The sequence below is a fragment of the Terrapene carolina genome, unplaced genomic scaffold, assembly GCF_002925995.2.
Source record: "Terrapene carolina triunguis isolate 2854851 unplaced genomic scaffold, T_m_triunguis-2.0 Scaffold517, whole genome shotgun sequence".
Taxonomy (NCBI): Eukaryota; Metazoa; Chordata; order Testudines; family Emydidae; genus Terrapene; species Terrapene triunguis.
In genome coordinates, this window is record NW_020664868.1 from 34,188 (window position 1) to 52,476 (window position 18,289).

At 55.7% G+C, this 18,289-nt stretch overlaps 1 protein-coding gene across 1 annotated transcript; it reads right to left on the reverse strand.

Annotated features, from left to right (window-relative positions):
- Positions 1 to 3,800: 3,800 nt before the first annotated feature.
- On the reverse strand, positions 3,801 to 17,962 carry PLD3 (phospholipase D family member 3). Its single transcript, XM_026658861.2, has 12 exons — positions 17,903 to 17,962; positions 14,342 to 14,428; positions 12,609 to 12,674; positions 11,612 to 11,760; positions 11,081 to 11,264; positions 10,092 to 10,212; positions 9,249 to 9,376; positions 8,181 to 8,381; positions 7,789 to 7,928; positions 7,047 to 7,212; positions 6,087 to 6,186; positions 3,801 to 5,029 (listed from the first exon to the last, which is right to left on the reverse strand). Exons 2-12 carry the CDS (start codon positions 14,366 to 14,368, stop codon positions 4,830 to 4,832), a joined length of 1,482 nt encoding a protein of 493 aa, XP_026514646.1. The 5' UTR covers positions 14,369 to 14,428; positions 17,903 to 17,962; the 3' UTR covers positions 3,801 to 4,829.
- Between the last annotated feature and the right edge of the window lie 327 nt (positions 17,963 to 18,289).

Below are 18,289 nucleotides of genomic sequence, written 5' to 3' on the forward strand. Positions count from 1 at the left end.
TCTCTCCGGGAAATGACCTCGGGAGTTTTATTCCCTCCAGTCCCCCCCCCCCGCTGTCCCCCGCCAGTGAAATGGTTCCTTCCTAGGAGTGAGTGCCCAAGTGTCAAACTGCTGGAGTGAACCATTGCATTGGGGGGGGGGATAGGAGCAGTTGGCCAGGACTGATCAGCGAATTGAAATGATTATTGGTATTATTTTATTATTTACCCAGGATGTTTACTTAGTCTACACCGTGTGCCTGGGGTGATTTTCAAATAAACCTGGATATTTTTTGGGGGGAGGCACCTTTTCCTCTCCCCCTTTCCAGGGGAATGGTACCTTCCCAGGGCTATTTAATTCAGTGGCTCAGCAGCCCCTCTCTCACAGGGGCTGGGGCTCAGGGGTGGGGTAAGGTAAGGTAGCTCCCCCAGGGCAGGGGCCAGGCCGGGGTTTGGGGGCAGCCTCCCTGTCCCAGTGCTGTCCTGTAACGTAATCACTGTGATGAACCAGACCATTGTGGCGTCATGGTGATGTCATAAAGGTAGTGATGTCATCACAGTGACACATCAGGACATTGTGATGTCACGGTGATGTCATTGGGGGCAGTGATAGGATCACAGTGAGCCCCACTAGCTAGTGCTTCAGGTCTCCTGGAGGATGTCATTTAGCTCTTAGAAGGGGCAGGGCCGGAGACTGCTTTGCATGTTGGGCTCTGGCACACCCTAAATTAACTCTGTTTTCTCAAGCTCTTGAGAGTCATTTGGGGTCAAATTCACCACAGAGCAACATTGCCCCAGGCCCTGCTGCCAGAAGCGCAGACTCTCTCCTGGGCAGTCTGGAATTGCTCCAGCTCAGGTTGGTGAGATTGTTCCATGTTTCCTTAGTGAGCCGCGCAAGCCCTGGAGTAAGCAGCCGCGTAACAAGGTGAGAAACAAATGACAGAATGGCTTGTACCCAACCATCTCACACGGCAGAACTTCGCCGTTACCTCTGCCTTGCGCCCTGGTAAATCCTTTACAACCTCTGCAAGGTGATTACAAAACGCTGAGCAAACGATGAGATGGTGTTTTACACCTGCTCACTCAGGTGTTCCTGACTTCACAAGTGCAGGGTAAGTCCAGGGAGCCTAAACTCAGCCAGCAAAACTATTTCAATGGGATTTGCTGAGGCTCATCAGCAGCGGTCCAAGTATTTGGCAAGTAGCGTAGTGCAAGCCCCGACCCAGGTCAGTCTAAAGCAGCCCTGATTTTCCAGTGCCCTGTATCTTGTGTCACTATATACACCGGTGCAAAGCGGATACAGCCTGGTGTGAGTGGGGAATTCTGTTTGTAATGACACTGGGCAACAGCCACATGATTAGGATTAAGACATTTTATCATTTGTGGGCCCAGATTACATTAAATTGACACCTGAGGGGATTTTTTTGCATATTATTTTCCCCTCCTGATATCACTGCAGGGCAGAGTGAAGGTTGTGGAGGTGCCTTAATGGTGTATTTCTTATCTGCACAGGTTTGGCTTTCTGTGAAGTAACAGAGAGTCCTGTGGCACCTTTAAGACTAAGAGCATAAGCTTTCGTGGGTGAATGCCCACTTCATCGGATGCATGTAATGGAAATTTCCAGGGGCAGGTATAAATATGCTGGCAAGAATCAGTCTGGAGATAACGAGGTTAGTTCAATCAGGGAAGTTGAGGTGCTCTGCTAGCAGTTGAAGTGTGAACACCAAGGGAGGAGAAACTGCTTCTGTAGTTGAATAGCCATTCACAGTCTTTGTTTAATCCTGATCTGATGGTGTCAAATTTGCAGTACAAATAGTGATGGCCACGTTAACACCACCCTATACCAAAAACCCACCGACTGCTATGCCTACCTTCATGCCTCCAGCTTCCACCCTGGACACACCACACGATCCATTGTCTACAGCCAAGCACTGAGGTACAACCGCATCTGCTCCAACCCCTCAGACAGAGACCAACACCTACAAGATCTTCACCAAGCATTCTCAAAACTACGATACCCGCACAAGGAAATAAGGAAACAAATCAACAGAGCCAGATGTGTACCCAGAAGCCTCCTGCTCCAAGACAAGCCCAAGAAAGAAACCAACAGAACTCCACTGGTCATCACCTACAATCCTCCGCTTAAACCTCTCCAATGCATCATCAGTGATCTACAACCCATCCTGGACAATGATCCATCTCTTTCACAGACGTTGGGAGGCAGGCCAGTCCTCGCCCACAGACAGCCTGCCAAACTTAAGCATATTCTCACCAGCAACCACACACCGCACCATAACTCTAACTCAGGAACCAATCCATGCAACAAACCTCAATGCCAACTCTGCCCACATATCTACACCAACAACACCATCACAGGACCTAACCAGATCAGCTACAACATCACTGGTTCATTCACCTGCACGTCCACTAATGTTATATATGCCATCATGTGCCAGCAATGCCCCTCTGCTATGTACATCGGCCAAACTGGACAGTCACTACGTAAAAGGATAAATGGACACAAGTCAGAAATCAGGAATGGCAATATACAAAAACCCGTAGGAGAACACTTCAAGCTCCCTGGCCACACAATAGCAGATGTAAAGGTAGCCATCTTACAGCAAAAAAACTTCAGGACCAGACTCCAAAGAGAAACTGCTGAGCTCCAGTTCACTTGCAAATTTGACACCACCAGATCAGGATTAAACAAAGACTGTGAATGGCTATCCATCTACAGAAGCAGTTTCTCCTCCCTTGGTGTTCACACTTCAACTGCTAGCAGAGCACCTCAACTTCCCTGATTGAACTAACCTCATTATCTCCAGACTGATTCTTGCCAGCATATTTATACCTGCCCCTGGAAACTTCCATTACATGCATCCGACGAAGTGGGCATTCACCCATGAAAGCTTATGCTCCAATACATCTGTTAGTCTTAAAGGTGCCACAGGACTCTCTGTTGCTTTTTACAGATCCAGACTAACACAGCTACCCCTCTGATACTTTCTGTGAAGTGTAACCTGAGCTGTGAATTGCCAGGGTTCATAATGCTGGGTTTGGGGAGAACTGCAACATCTTTGTGTCCCAATATGTGTCTGCTGCTGCCTCCGTGTGCAACAGACCTTTCCAAGCACCGAGGCCTAAGCCAGAGGGCAGCTACAGAAGCTTCAAAGAGCAGTGACCATTGGGCCAAGGAATCTGCCAGTGAGAACTCTGCATGCAGGGTTGTGGTAGCCAGGTCAGTCCCAGGATATTAGACAGACAAGGTGGGTGAGATATTAGTTTTTATTGGACCAACTTGTGTTGTTCTTGGCACTTCTCCAGCCCCCCAATAGCACTAAGTCTCCCGTAGACTCATGGCTGCAAACTAGCTGGACAGGAAAGGTGGGGTTACCTCGATGTCACGATGGGCCCAACTAAGAGTTACCTGAACCTCTCTGTAACCATCTAATCACAATACACTGCTACCTCGATATAACGCTGTCCTCGGGAGCCAAAAAATCTTACCGCGTTCTAGGTGAAACCGCGTTCTATCGAACTTGCTTTGATCCGCCGGAGTGCGCAGCCCCGCCCCCCCCGGAGCACTGTCTTACCGTGTTATATCTGAATTCGTGTTATATCGGGTCGTGTTATATCAGGGTAGAGGTGTACTTAATCATTTTGCTTCATTACAACCTATTGCTTCCAATAGCGCCTCGGCCCCAGAGTTCCATTAATGTTAAGCTTATGGAAAGTTTGAAATAGCTACGTCATTCTGTTCAGCTCAGTGGGGACAAAGAAAAGAGTGACACAGAGGCTAATTTTTTTAAAAGAACTAGTTGTGTATTAATTTTAATGAGTGAATTAACGAATGGCTTTACATGGAAATTCTCAGAAGAGTCATTCTGCGTTCAGAGAGGAAATACAGTACGTTTGAGGAGGGAACACTACATTTTTCTTACAATATAAAGAGGCTGAATCCCTGCTTTGAGTACAAAAGGGAACTCAACCTTTACCTGAGTGCTGTGACCCCGCACCTCCAGAACTGGTGACATTATTCAAACCTATTTGCTCTTCTCCCCCTCAAGTTTTCAGCTACTGAGTTAATGCTTTCCTTGTTCCTTGCGAGACCCTGCTACAGATCCCTGCCTTGCAGTGAATTTTCAGAAGATCATATCAATTCATGGAGAGTAAATGAAATTCACCCCCGGGCAAAAGGGCAGCACAAGACCTAGGCATCGGTTCAGTTCCTACATAAGTATTTAAAATAGGGCTGCAGTAGGACATCAATGGTTCCCTGGCCATGCCTTGTCCCTCTGACCGTTGATGAATTCCATCCTGTGTCCGTGTATATGTTCTCTTTGTATAGCTCCCCCTGTGTAACTCACTGTATCTTCCTTTCGAATGGATTGAAAATACAGACACAAATTAGACTTTACTAGCACCTCCCCTGTATACGAACCCTTTGACGGGGATCTGGGCCATTACATATCCGATGCTATGGAAGCCCATTCCACTGGCCTACACCCGAAAATTCCTGCTCAGTTCAGCACAGAGGGAAAACAGCAGCTGGGGTGTGGTAGAGAAAAGGATGAACTCTCCCCAGCCTGGCTCAGCTGTTAGTGTTTGAAGATGGGGTGTCCTTGTGTTCCCGAGAGACACCAGGGCTCAAAAAATGACTAACGCCATTGCAGATAAACCAAAGGGGCTAGCAAGAAACCAGGTGACACCGGATATTTCAGGCTCTGGAAGGGAGCTGTCAACCCCACCATGTTTGCAGTGCTGGGGTAGCCATGCTGCCTTGACGTGCTGTAGCCAGGTGGTTCTGTGATGCCAGGATTCCCTTCCGTCAGTCCTCCGCGGCGTAGCCTCCTAGTGACCTCTGCAGATGTCTTCCCACTGGCCCAAGGTGCTGATGTCCCTGCTGTATTGGGAGTTCCAGTCCCGTTCAAACACGGCCTGGAGTTGTTCCCGCACTGTGAGCTCGCCCTGGGCATTTGCGTCGCTCTGGTTCACCACAAGCGCAGATCCTGCTGTTCTGACAAAATAGTCTCCTGACCAGTTGGAGGTACCTTCGGGGAGAAGGAGGAGAGAGCTTATCGCACCTGCCGGCCCAAACGCCATCATGACGCTGGCAGCCCTGGGCTCTCCCATATCGGACACGTCTGTTCTACCAACCCAGGCATGTCCGAAGAATCTCTGCTGGGTGTGCTGCCTGCCCCAGCATTTCCTGGGTACGCCCTCAGTCTGCAATTCCTCTCCTCTTGTCCTAGCTAGGAACGTGCCCTCCCCCTCGAGTCCAACACCACAGCGCGCAGTTGCTGTTCTCTCATGTGCACTGACGGGGAGCACCGACCGGCCATGTGCAGGCCCCTCCGCTGGTTCCCTGTGTGCTTCAGGCTTGAGTTCAAAGCTGCCCACTTTATAATTAAACTCCTTCATGGCCTTGCTCCCCCTGTCCTGACCCTACAGCCTCTGGGCCCGAGTCTCATTCACACGAAGGCCCCTTTAAACCATTCTGGCAGTGTGTAAAAGGGCCTTAAAGCGAGTGGGAATGGCCCCTGAGCAGCCCCCTTTGTGCTGGGTGGGGCTGGTGTAAGGCGTCTGCCCCCGCCAGTCTCAGCCCCTGGCCTAGGGGTGCGGCCGGAGTGCCCAGCGCCCAGCTAGTCTCTGCTCCCCTGAGGCTATGAGAAGCAGAAAGTAAATTAGAGCAGACTTAGGCCCCTGCAGCTGACACCATTGTAAGGGTCTCTCCCTGCACGCAGGAGCGGAGTAGCTGAGAATCGTACCACTGGCGTGCCTCTCGCTCTGCCCCCCTCCTCGTTCCCCGGGGCCAGCTAGTTTCACTTTCCTCCCGCCACCGTCCATGCAGGGGCGGTCTCCTGTGCCGGCAGTCGGAGTCTGTGCCACGCCGCCTCGCCATCTCCTGTCAAATCTTGCCTGGACACAGCACAGCCTTTGCTCGCCTAGAGCTCCCGCGCTCTCCCCGGCTCTGGGTTATTTAGTACGTAACCCTGAACGATGTTATCCAGTGTGCGGGGAGAGGGTTTGTCAGTGCGACAAGGAGGAAGGAGACAGGACGTGTTTAATAGTGGCGGTAGGGAGGGGTTGGCAGCGGGCTCTACTCACCGATATAGGCCACCTTGTCGGTGACCATGTACTTGTTGTGGTTGACTCTCGCGTAGGGGATCTCGGCTTGTGTTTCATTGACTGGAACGGTGAAGAGCCTCTTTAGATGGAAGGGAGGAAAACAGAGACCCCATGGAATGAGTGTCCTACCGCATCACTGCACCACAAACACCGGCCGTGAAAGAGCCGGGCTGAACCCAACGCCTGCGGTGTGGAGACCAGGCCTAGGTGGACAAAGCCCCAGGTCCTGATTCTCTGGCCCCTGCACCATGTGCAGTCACTGCCGCCACTGCAGAGGGAGTGTAAAATGCACCCACCTTGCCTGCTCTTTGCACTGGTGTCCATGGTGGCACAACGCGCAGGGCAGCAGCAGCCAATCAACCCTTAGAATCGGCTCTAGCTAGTCTCAGCAACAGCACGTGCCTACGGTGCAGCTCACCCGAGCCTCCAGCTGCTGCAGAACAGACTGTGCAGATCTACCCTAAACCGACTCCCAGCCGCGGCACTGGCCGTGGGCTCGGCTGCGCTCCCCTCGCAGCTGATTCCAGGACACGCGCTCCCCGATTTCCCCACAGAACCCCGCTCCGAGGCGGCGCTGCGTGATCCGCGAGGTTCCTAGTTTGATTTCACGGCTCAGGGAATGAGGGACAATGGCCCCTTTAGTCTCAGCGAGGCCCTTTGGATCCAGCTGGTCTCCTACCACAAATACAACCCTGGAGAAATCTTTCTGGCAAATGCTCCAGCATTCTATGGATGAGGAAACCAGTCCAGAGAGGAGCAGTCTCAAGGGAGGTCAGGACTACGCGTGCTTCGCTTTAACCGTGGGCTTACGTGCTTTGCTGGATCAGGGCTTTAGGGACTTGCCAAAAGCCACAAGAAGGGGAATGAGTGTAAGAGGCAAGATCCGAACTCCAGGATTCCGGACCCCGGCTGCTGTGCCGAGCTCGGAGCATTACTCACCACTTCCACACTGTAGTGCGTCCTATTGTCCTGCATGGCAGCCAGAGATTTCAGGAAAGGAAACATGGCTGGCTTGGAGTGCTCCCAGCAGCCAATCAGCAGTCGAATGTGGACTTTCCTTTCGTAGGCTGCTTTCCTGAGATGATTGTCAATAGTTGGCCAATACCTGGGGAAACAAACAAGGCTTGCTCTGGCGCCTCTCCGAGTTACTAGCTACAGTGGTGGCTGCCTGGGGTCCTTGTCAAGTAACTTTTTCAAATATATTGGCCTGAATCTTCAGAATGGACTAGCAGTTTTAGGATGCCCCATGTGCAACGCCTGAAAGAAGGGACATCCGATGAAGATCGCGTCCCTTAGCAGCCCAAATTGAGATGCCCTAAAATCACAGGCCCCTTTTGAAAACGGGGCCCATGGGTTTTACTCTGCGCAATCCTAGCGGTTCCCAGCAGAGGGCGTGGCGTGAAAAAGGCATGGAGTGGATCAGCAGCAGACACAGGAGTGTTCAAGGGAGAAGTCTGAGTCGCACATGGGGCCCAGGAGGAAACAAAGGCTGAGAGATGGGCAGTGGAGGTGGGTGAAGCCTTAAAGGACGAGGATTACACCCCCCTGCCCTTGTTACTGAATTCAACTCGGACACAGCTCATGCCCACTGGCACGCACTGCGCTGCGAACTCAGCACCGCCGTGTGCCCAGCGCGTGCTCGGCCTGAGAGCTGCTTCGCAAAGGGCTGCTGAAGCTTTACCTCCTGGGGTGCGAGAACTCCATGGTCGGCAGGTAGCTCATCACGGCGATGTGCACGAACTGGCTGGCGTCGTCGATGACGCCGAGCAGCGCATGGAGGTCCTCCGTCCGTCCCTCGGCACACAAGGCTGGCGGGGAGCTCTGGGCACAGCACAGAGAGGGGTCAAGCTGACGGCTGCACGGTCGGGAAGGAAATTTTCCTTCCATGTGCAACACTGCCTGGCTGGTCAGGTGCACCCCGGGGGGCTTGAATTCACTTTGAAGCAGCAGGTATTGGCCACTGCAGGAGGTGAGGTGACTGACCAGAACAAGGGTCTGTTTGGTTACGGCAACTCCTACATGAAACCAATAAGAAGGGGCAGAAGAGGGTTACCCTGAGGTGCCTCGACTTACAGAAAGGTACACGCCGGCATCTGTCCCGTTCAGCTGCACCTCCAGAGGCGTCTCCTTGTTGTACGTGGTGGAGTAATTGGCCGGCCAGGGTGATGGAATGGAGGCGTCCGGCACCCCCAGAACCCAGTAGGCTTCAAACATCTTCCCTAAGTCCTTGGCCAAGCAGCTGCAGTTGTAGACAGCCGCGCCCAGCTCCTTCACCTGCGGGACAAGCAGCCCAGAACTCCCCGTCACGTGCAGCCGGCTGGCGTGAGGAATTCCCAGCGCCGTGGTTGTGTAAGCCGCGGATTTCTTTGGCTGGAGGTTTCAGAGCCTCTGGGGACTCCTTCCCCCCTTTCTCTCTAGCTAATCTCTCTAGGTTCTCATTGGCACCACAGTACCTGAGCGCCCCAAAGAATCAGAGCGACAGTGCTGGCCTTGCCAGTGTCTCTGCTGGGCTCGTTCTGACAGCCCCAGATGAAGAACAGCCAATCAAAGTGGGGCTGGAGCCAGTCCAAACTGCTCCTGGCCCCAGGCGTGGAAATAACATTTCCATGAGGCTACACGGCCTTTCTCCGAGGGGCCATATGCAGCAGGTCTGACCTTCAGCCCTGGGCACTTTGCTACAGAAATGCTTTGATTTTCCTGAGGAAGGGTCTTCGGCAGCCCCCAGGGTTCCCAGCCCCCACAGGCTTGGGCATGAAGAATCCTAGATGTTAGAGACCAACACCCCAGTTCCACAGCGAGGCCCATGTGGCTGGCTCCTCCCCTGGCCATTGACTTCAATGGGGTCCGTATGGGGTCAGGCTCCGTGCCGCTCATTGCCAGATAGGGCCCCAAGTCAGTAGCAGAGCTGGGACCAGTTCCTGGCTTCCAGTTCCTACTCTCAGCACTAAGCGACGCTCCCTCAGCTTTCCCTACACCCCAGACTGGCCCCGCCTCAGTCCTAGCTCAGAGCCCGCCCAGCGCCTGCCCCCTCAAGCAGGGCTCCTTCTGACCACCCCAGATGGAGAACAGCCCATCAAAGGCACAAGCGTATGTGGCACCCCAGCTCGGGCGAAGACCCTCTTGCCCCTAGGAGGTGTTTACCTGGGTGAGGGAACGCCAGTCCATGTTAGCGCTGCCGAGATAGACGTGGGTCTTGTCAACGATCCAGAACTTGGTGTGCAGCACCCCGTCAGTCAGCCTGCGCATGTTGACTTTGCGGACAGCAGCCCCTAGGGTTTGTAAAGGACACGGAGCTCTTTCACGGCCAGGTCCCGGAATAGGAGCGGTCCCTTCGGAGAGCCACACAGGCGCCAAACCGGCCAGAGGGGGCCCTGGGGAGCCGTTTCCGGATTCCCCGGGTGTCTTCTCGCAGAGCCTCTTGTGACACGGCCAGGCGTGGTTCGTTATCAGAACCCCGATTGTAAGGACTCGGGGACTAGGACCTGGGTCTCCAGTGCCGCAGGAAGTACCGCCCAAGAGACCCCGAGTGACAGTACCCTGCGGCCCTCTGACTGGTCATGTGCCCCTACTTAATCCCAGGGGCTGGCCCAGGAACTTGTCTGGGCAACCACATGGGCCATGGCCTGCTGCAGTGCCAGACTTCCCCTCGTCCCCGATCTCTGGTCTGCGACCCCGGCCTGACTCTTGTTTATGGGATCCAGCCTTGTGAGTCCTGCGACTCCTGTCCCTGGTGGGCAGACCTCAGCCCAGCTGTAACCACTAGGCCAGACCGCCTATGTCCCGGTCCCTTACACTGACGGGGCTAAGCAGGCTGCTTTGGTGTGAGAACAGCCAAGATATTCAAAAGTGCCTAGTGAATTTTGGGTCCCCAAAGTGTAACACCATGAAGGGGCTGATTTTCAGAGGGTGGGTGCTCGGCTCTTCCTGGAAATCCGGCCCCATCAGGGGGTCTCAGGTTGGGCCCCCGACACTCAGGAATCTCACCGCTCTGTTCCAGCGCTTGCAGGTCGTCCAGGGGCTGCTTCGAGGACGGGCTGCTGACTGCGATTCTCACCGAGATGCCTCGCTGGGGTAACTGCAGCAGTTCTGCCAGGATTTCTTCACCCTGTTTTTAGAAGAGGAGTTACAAACGCCAGTAAGTCCAGAGGAGGGGCTCTCTGCCAACGCTGCCTCCTCACCCGCTCAAAGTGGGCACGATTCATCCGGCCATGTGCATGGGCCGATACACGCAGCCCCATGGGCATCACACTGACTAGGGGAAATTCACCCCTGACTCGAGCTGGTCTCTCTGCATGGGGCAGGGGCTGGGCATTGGGCTTGCCTTCCCAGCTCACGGGGCTCCCTGCTGGGCGGGGCCGACTCACTGCATCTCCTTCCAGTCTAGCCCTGGCTCTTTTCTCTGCCAGGATCCGAGCCAGCATGACCCGCTCTGATCTAACCAAAGCCATGAAAGAGGCTTTGCAAAAGGAGGCTCAAGCTCCGGCAAATCAATGTTCCACTCAACAGCCTTCCCTAACTGGCTTCCTTGATGGCCTGGGAAGAGGAACCCGTTACTAGCTTGGTAATTAGACGCTAATTTGGGGGTGGATTCAGCTGATTCGACTGCGGTTTTCTGCCCTAGCCCAGGGACATCTGGCTCCTATTGACACAGTGGTGTCCGAGTGAATGAATGAATCCAGGGGTCCCAGGAGGAGTCTCGGCACTTTTCTACCCGCGGGTTTGGAAGTGATGCAGTTAGATCAGTACAGCTTATTTCTGTCAATGACAATACAAGGTAGTCACATTGGCGCCAGCCCTGGGAGCGCCAGCCTGCAGGCTGAGGAGCGTTCTGGCCCCGTCCAGCAAAGCATGTGAGCACACGCTGAGCAGGGGAGCAGTTCCACTGACTTTAGCAGGTCGACTCCCGGGCTGGAGCCCGAGGCAGGATCAGGCCCTGGCAGGATCCAGCCCCTAATTAAGCTTTTGCTATTTACTTGGTCAGCCGTAGCTTCCTGAGTGTGCGTGTCATCGTTTGTCAGGGTCCAATAGAAAGAGGCGATGTCCAAGGTGCTCTTAGCACCTCCGATCAGGTTCCTCCAGGCCTGAAAAGTGGACGGGTTCACCGTGCTGTTGGCTTCGTACACCATTCCCTCGGGGATGCTTTCCACCAGCACAATCCTACCAGGGACGACAACACTGATCACCTCTGAGCTGGCCCACGTCGGGCCCAGCTCCTCATAGCCTCCTGCCGTCACTTACAGCCGTGCACAGTGGGGTGGGGCCCAAGGATGGCATGTTGCACTGGTGTGTACATGACTGCCCAAGGTACAGGACAGCAGGGAACTGGGCCTGTTCTGAGAGCATTAATGCTTGGGTGCAAAGGATCCTGGGCTAGGCTGCCCCGTACTCTGGCAGAGCGCGCCATGGGAGAAACCGAGCAAATGGCTGGGGATTGCTAGTGAGCAAAGGCCGGGACGCCCGGCCGTGCAATCATTAAAAAACCCATGCTCAGAAGAGTCACTCACCTGCAAGGGTCACTGCACGTGTTGTCTGGATCCTGCCCCACTTTCCCTCTTCCCAAAGGGGAACCGAACGGAAAAACTAAGAGATGAGTGAGAACCCCGGCCAAGAGCACGCCCACCAGGATCACAGCCAGCAGGGCACGGCGCGGGTACTGGGGGCGGAAAGAGAGAACAAAATGGAGACGGGCAGGCGCTTGAGACATTCAGCTGAAAAGCCAAAGCCTGGGCCTGCCCTGCGCCCGTGCAGTCATTTTCACTAGTGCACAATGGGTGTGAAATGCTACTGACTCAGACAGCATTTTGTACCCCCTCTGCACTGTTTGCACTGGTGTGAATGACCGCACAAGGGGAAGACAATGGCTAGACCCACAGAGCATAGTTCTGGTCTCACACCAGTTTTACACTGGTGTGAGAATCTCTACTATCTTTAATAAAGTTACTCCTGGTTTACCCTGGTGTAAGCAAGAGAAGAATCAGGCCCTGTGATCGCAGCCGCTCATTCACCCGCCTGCACGCCCAGGTGTAGCCAAGTCTGACTGACACAAGCCACCTACCAGCGGGTCATAAACAGGTGCGACAGAACCTACTGGGCGTGATTCTGTGCTCACTTACGCAGCTGTAAATTGGGAGCAAGTCCCCCGAAGCCAAGGGGGCCTGATTCTCAGCTGGCAATTGCTGCACTGAAGTCAATGGAACTGGACTGATCCACTCCAGCTAAGTCAAGAGAGTCGCTCCGGTGTGAATGGCAAACGGGGCCTGTTGACTTGGGGCCAGTGCCGGAGCTGAGCTGTAAGCGTCCCCTGCTCTGGCAGTTCTCAGCAAACACAAGCTGTAAACTTCACGCCGCTTACAACCACCCCCGGGGGCGTGATGCAAACATAAGCAGAACCAGCCCAGCATGACCCGGGGAATGCAGAACAAGCGTCTCCTTTATGGAGCCGTTCTGCTCTGCTGACTCTGTGGTTTTCTGGCTGAGCTCAGCCCCTTGGAGACAACTTACCTTGTGGGAAAGCCGGTTCGACTGCCTAGGCAGCAGGAGCTCTTCCCGGCTCTCTAGAGCGTTCAGCTGTGAGGGGACAGGAAAAGACAGCTGTATGCTGTGTCTGAAACAACAGGGAGTGTTGAAATCTCAGGGGCAGACTGGATGCACCTTGTGCAGTGGGAGCATGCAGGGGGTGGTGACAGGCCCCGATGAACACAAGTAGTTGGGTTCCTAGCTTTCAGTGCTTTCAGTGGACGTTCGGAGCCTCAATACTTCTGTGCATCTGGGCCATAACTCCTCCCAAGCTGCCATGCGTTATTAGACCATATCCTGCAGTCCTTGGTGTCCCTGGGGTTTTGCCTGATGCTTGTAAAGTGGCTGGACCACAGAGGACAACAGCCTCGTGCTGCTGCTGGCTAAAGAAGCCACTCCTTTAGCTCAAGCGGGAGAGGTCTGTACTTTGGTGCAGATGGCCTGTGGCGAGTTGCTATGTAAAGACTGCCCAATACATCTCTTAGGTGCACTCCTTGTAAAGCGAACCAGAGCAGTGAGATTTGCACCAATCTCCCTCTGCTCTCGCTCATTTCACTGCCAGCAGAATGTGGAGTGTAAAATGACGGGGAAATGGAAGATTCTGTTTTAGGTCCAAGGGGAAAAGAGGCCCAGTTCTGTGATTCAAAGGACCCCAGGCACCAATGACTGCTATGGAAACAGCCCATTTGCTTCAGGGACTAATTGCAATCACTGGCCTGGCCTGGCAGTGGCTGAAAAGAAGAAAGCGCGTTCCCATTTTGCCTTGTAACCTTTGGCTTCCTCTGTCGTTTTTTTCCACTGTTGGGTTTTAGTGTCCCACATGTTCTAGGGGAGAACCTAACCCAGGGGCTTTGTGCAGGTTCAGGTGAGGGAAGATCCCAGAGCGAGGCCTCCGGGGCTTTGAGTTAGCATTTTACTATCACACATTAAGGGTATCTGGCAAAATTCTCTCCTCAGCTCAAATCTCAATGCTGGGAATTTGGCCACTGGTCCTGGTTGTAAGGATGCGGGGGTGTAGAACCCACGCTTGTGGGAACCTGGGTAACTGATGCACCACATTGCTGAGCTCCCCAGAGGCAAAGTGAGGGTGAGGCACTGCGGGACGTCCTGGCCGAAGACACCAGAGTGACGGAACCCTATGGCTGCCCAATTCAGCTGCTCTAGCCGTGTAAACCAGAAGTTCCCGAGCAGCAAAGCAGACCCTGCCTTGCTCCTGCCTCTTCCCTCCGATCCTGGCCCAGGCCCAGCCGCCTCCGTCCCAGCCATTGCACCTGGCTGGAGAACGCACCACGCACCTTTGAATGCATGTGGACGTCCCTGTTTTACAGAGGGCTGAGAGCAACCTAGATTCAGACCATGTAGACGCTTCTACTCCATGACCCGGGGCTACTCCTCAGAGCTGCCTCTGGCCAGAGCACCAACAGACTCCTGTTTACTCGGGCCCTTCAGTAAAACACTGAAGCAAGTTAATGTTGCTGCAGACTCCAAGGCACGGCAGCACCTCGTGCATCTGTCAGGCTCCTCGGTTAACCACAGCCCGAGAGACGTACGTTGGGGCTCAGCATCTGACGAACCTCAAGCATGTATACAAAGACCAGGAGAATGAGACCCTGGGACATTCTCCCCAGAGCCCACACAGACCCGGGACCTTCACTAGAGCGGCCAATGGCAGGATCAAAGAAGGAGATGGAGAGTTTGTGTCCGTTTCTAAGGCATACCTTCTTGGGGGTGACAGAGGGCTTCATTTTTCCAGAACCTCGTAGGCCCAGTGTTGAGTGACGCAGCAGGAGAACGAACCAGCAAACCTGGAAAAGGCCAGATGGGAGCAGAACATGATTTCACTGGAGTTACGCCTCATTTAAGCCAGCGGAAGTGAGATCAGAATCGGGTCCCGCTAAATTATACTCTAGAAGGGGACTGGCTATAAGTAACCCTGTGACTGCCCCATTAATTCTCTCTGTGGTTCCAGGGCAAACGTGATCCGCTCACCAGCGAGAGGCGGCGTGCGCTAACAGCTGGCACTGCAAACTCCACCTGGGATCTAAAACTACAACTGGTTTCTTTCTACCTTCCACATCCTCATTCTGCACTCTGCCCTGGGCTGGCGTTTCTGTGGCTGCTCTGGGAGCCAGAACTGAGCCCAGCGCGCTCTTTGGTAGCTGGGGATGGGGGGGAAATGGGGGATAGCTGCCCTGGGGCCCCCTTACAAATGTCTGTCACTGGAGTGAAAGGGGATGGCACCCCAGCGAACAGGGCTTGGCTGCCAGCGCTGGGCAGTAACCTGGGTCTGTCCCCATGACAGCAGCTCTCCCAGCAAAGGCGCTGAGCAGAACCATGGGCAGTTCCCAGCTGTGCTGGGATCCTTTCTTCTTGTCCGTGAAGCCCCCGGCCTGCTGTCCTTTGCCCCGGGTGAGTCACTCAGTAACACATGCACGTTTTCCTAGCCCCAACCCCTGAGCCAGCTGGGATGGCCCGAGCAGGCACCCGCTAGCGCACTGCCAGTTCGCGTTATTCACACGCTCCCTAGGCAGAACCCAAACCCAGGACCCGCAGCGTTCGAATCGGGCTTTAAATCCATAGGCCCACAGCTCGAGTTCAGCGGCTCCGCTCCTGTGAAGTTAAGACTTGCCCCAGCTGAGGCTGTGGCCTATAATGTCTGAGTGGGCCTGACATTAGGAAAAAGTCATTGGACAAACCATCCATCCATCCCCTCCCACCCCCATCGGCCTGTCTAGCCAGTCCCTGCACCCCCATCTGTTCAGCCCGACACATACTTCTTCTCTCACTAGTTAGCGGCTCCACCTCTCCTCAGCACCCCCGGCCTAAGCAGCAGGACGTGGGTTTCTGGCCCAGCCACTCATACAGCGCAGCATTCCCGCAGCTGCGGAGGGAGTGCAGTACATGTCGGCTGAGCGCCTCCCCTATCTCTCTGGTTCCACTGAGGACACAGTCGCTGCGCCATGGATCGCACGGTGCTGAATTCCCTCCCGGGCATCGCCCTCCCTGCCCCAGGCCTCCTTGCTGGGGTGGGGGATGGGGACAGCGGGACAGATTTCACAAGGGCAAACGTTGGGTCACAAGGCTTGAGATACCAGGCACGGGGGAGGCTGTCATGTGTCTTGGGCAGAAAGAAGGAAGTTTTGCTGCAGGAGGGGTCAGTCAGCACATTCAGGCTGTGACCGCTCGCCTGCAGAGGTCAGGAAGGACATTCCCTGCCCCCATGCAAAGTCTCTAATGAGCCCAGCTCAGACCCAGTGCTCCCTCCTCGTCGTCCTTGCCTCTCGCACCATCAGCCCTGCTCTTCTGAAGCCAAGGGAGGACAAGATTTCCAGAGCCTCTGTCCCCTCCTGGTTCCCCTCCTGCTTCTCAAATTGCTCCTTCAAAGGATCCTGTGGGGTTTCCACAGAGCTCTGTCCTGGGTCCCTGTTCTTCTCTCCTTCCACCTTATCTCTGGGGCATTTCATCTACACACATCAGTTCAGCTCCCGTCTCGTTGACCTACTTCTCACCTTCTGTCCAAACTGAAATCTCAGCCTGTCTCTGTGACCTCTCCGCGTGGAGGTCCAGCTGTCAGATCAAGCTCCGCATGGCTAAAACAGCTCTTCATCTTCCCCGCCCAAGTCCTCCCTGCTACCCCGGTTCTTGATCACGGTGGACAACACCACCATGCTGCCTGTCACTCCGGCTCCTAACCTGGGCGTCGCCTTTGACTTGGGCCTCTCTCTAGGTCCTCACATCCAGGCTAGGTCGAAATCTTGCCAACTCTTTCTGCAGAACATCTCCAAGATCTGGCCTCTCCGCTCCATCCGCACAGCTAAACCTCGCAGCCAGGCCCGCCTCATCCCGGCTGGATTGCCGCAAGCTCCTTCTCTCTGGCCTTGACCCGTGCAATCTCCCCCACACTTGCCCATTCAGAGGGTGGCTGCAAAGAGATTGTCCAGCCTGTGGCTTTGACTACATCAACCTCCCTTGGCAGGTCTTTGCTTTCAGGGCCCTCCATGGCCTATCCCCACCCTACCTCTCCTCACACGTGAGATGCCGACTCTTAGCTCCCCTCAGCCCAGGCCCCCAGCCTCCATCACCCACTTGTTAAATGTGCAAATGCCCCCGTGTGCTTTCTCTGCTGCTGCCCCTCGTGCTGGGGAGGGGTCCCAGCTCCCTCCTCGGCCTGCACCCGCCGGGAAACGCTCCTTTGCTGGGACGCCTCCAACAGACGTCCCAGCGGTTAGGCAGTTGGTGGGCTGAGACCCCTGCCCCTCGTGGCGAGGGGGACAGTCTCCCGGTTTCCCCCGTGGGGCGGTCGGTCTCCGTAGGCTGACCTGTGTCTAATGCTTGGCAGCAGCTGGGGGCAGGGATCATTTGTTCAGCGCCTGGCCCAGCGGGGGCCGGCCCCCGGGCGCTCCCCTAAGAAATCCCAACACTGCTCCCTGTCGTAGCCGACCATGGAATCCCCTCGCTGCAGCGAGTCCCTAGCCCCGTGGGAACGACCCTGTCTCCTTGCCCCGGTGCTGACGCGCTGCCCTCCGCCTCGCCAGGTTCGTGGCCACTGCTCCTCTCAGTGCATCCCCTGCTTTCTCACTTACTCCTTTTCGTTCTCTTTCCGAGTTCTCCTTCCCTGGCTTCTCTCCATCCCCACTCCCCCCGCTCAATTCGGCCAGCCCCTGCCCCAAACTCGACACACTCCATCCCCACGCCCCCCTCCCACGGCCTCTCCGCGGTGCCCCATTCTCAGGCCCAGGAGAGAAGCTGAGGCTGGCAAAGGCAGCCTTTGAGCGTAAGGCCATGGGTGCTGCTCTGATTCATTGTTTATCCAGGGCAGGAGAGCGGCGTCCAGTCCTCGCGTTGGTCTATCTGACAGGCGCCAGGCCAGGCCAGGTGTCTCTGACAGGTCAGCCGTCCCTCGGGGTTCGCCTGTCCCCCCATCCAGCATCCTAGTGATTCCGGCTGCGCGTTCCCCGGAGGAGCAATAACTCCAGGGTTTCGATGCCCGAGCTGTGCCACGGAGAGGCAGCCGGAGCGGGCATCGCGCCAGGCTCTGCTCTGGGTGGGCTGCCCCACATCTCCCTGTGCGCCTGGCAGTGCTGAGCCCCTCTTTGCACGGGTGCAACTGGCGGCACAAGGTGCAGGGCACCAGTGACTCGGGTCCTAGAGGGTTTTCCACCCCTGAGCCCCCCCCTCGAATAGTCCTTTGGGCCTTACCCACAATGCCCCTCTCTGCCAAGGTCCTGCTGCCTCGGCCCCCCAGCGGGCAGCGCCCGGACCCCCTGCTCCCCGCCTACCTGCAGGAGCAGCGGTTCCCACGCTCCCTCCGGCTGGGTCCCCCGGCCCTTCGCCCCGGCCCCGGCAGCAGCGCACACAGCCCGGGCCGTGGGGAGGAGACACCAGCCTTCCCCCTCCCAGGGGTGGAGCCTCGCCCTCCCTCCAGCCTGCCCACCTTTGGGCCGGGCTCCATCCGCCTAGGGGGCGAGACGTGCTGCTGCCAGGAGCAGAGCACTCCCCCCCCCCGAAACCCCCCCGAGCCGGAGCTAATGCAGCGGGGGGGCGGGACTGCCCCAGCCCCCAACCAGTCATTGCATGGCCGGCCTGGCTAGATGGATGCTGGGCTGCCCCGGTCCACCGGCAGCTGTTCCTGTACAGTGGGGGCCGTATGGGGAAGGCGCTGGGCG

Bases quoted from the DNA above. Each gene is read 5' to 3' on its own strand.
- PLD3 (XM_026658861.2), bottom strand. From the start codon at position 14,368: ATGAAGCCCTCTGTCACCCCCAAGAAG. The intron at 12,675-14,341 runs GTATGCCTTAGA...GTCCCCTCACAG, and splicing joins CCTCTGTCACCCCCAAGAAG to CTGAACGCTCTAGAGAGCCG. The intron at 7,929-8,180 runs GTAAGTCGAGGC...TGCTGTGCCCAG, and splicing joins ATGCCGGCGTGTACCTTTCT to AGCTCCCCGCCAGCCTTGTG.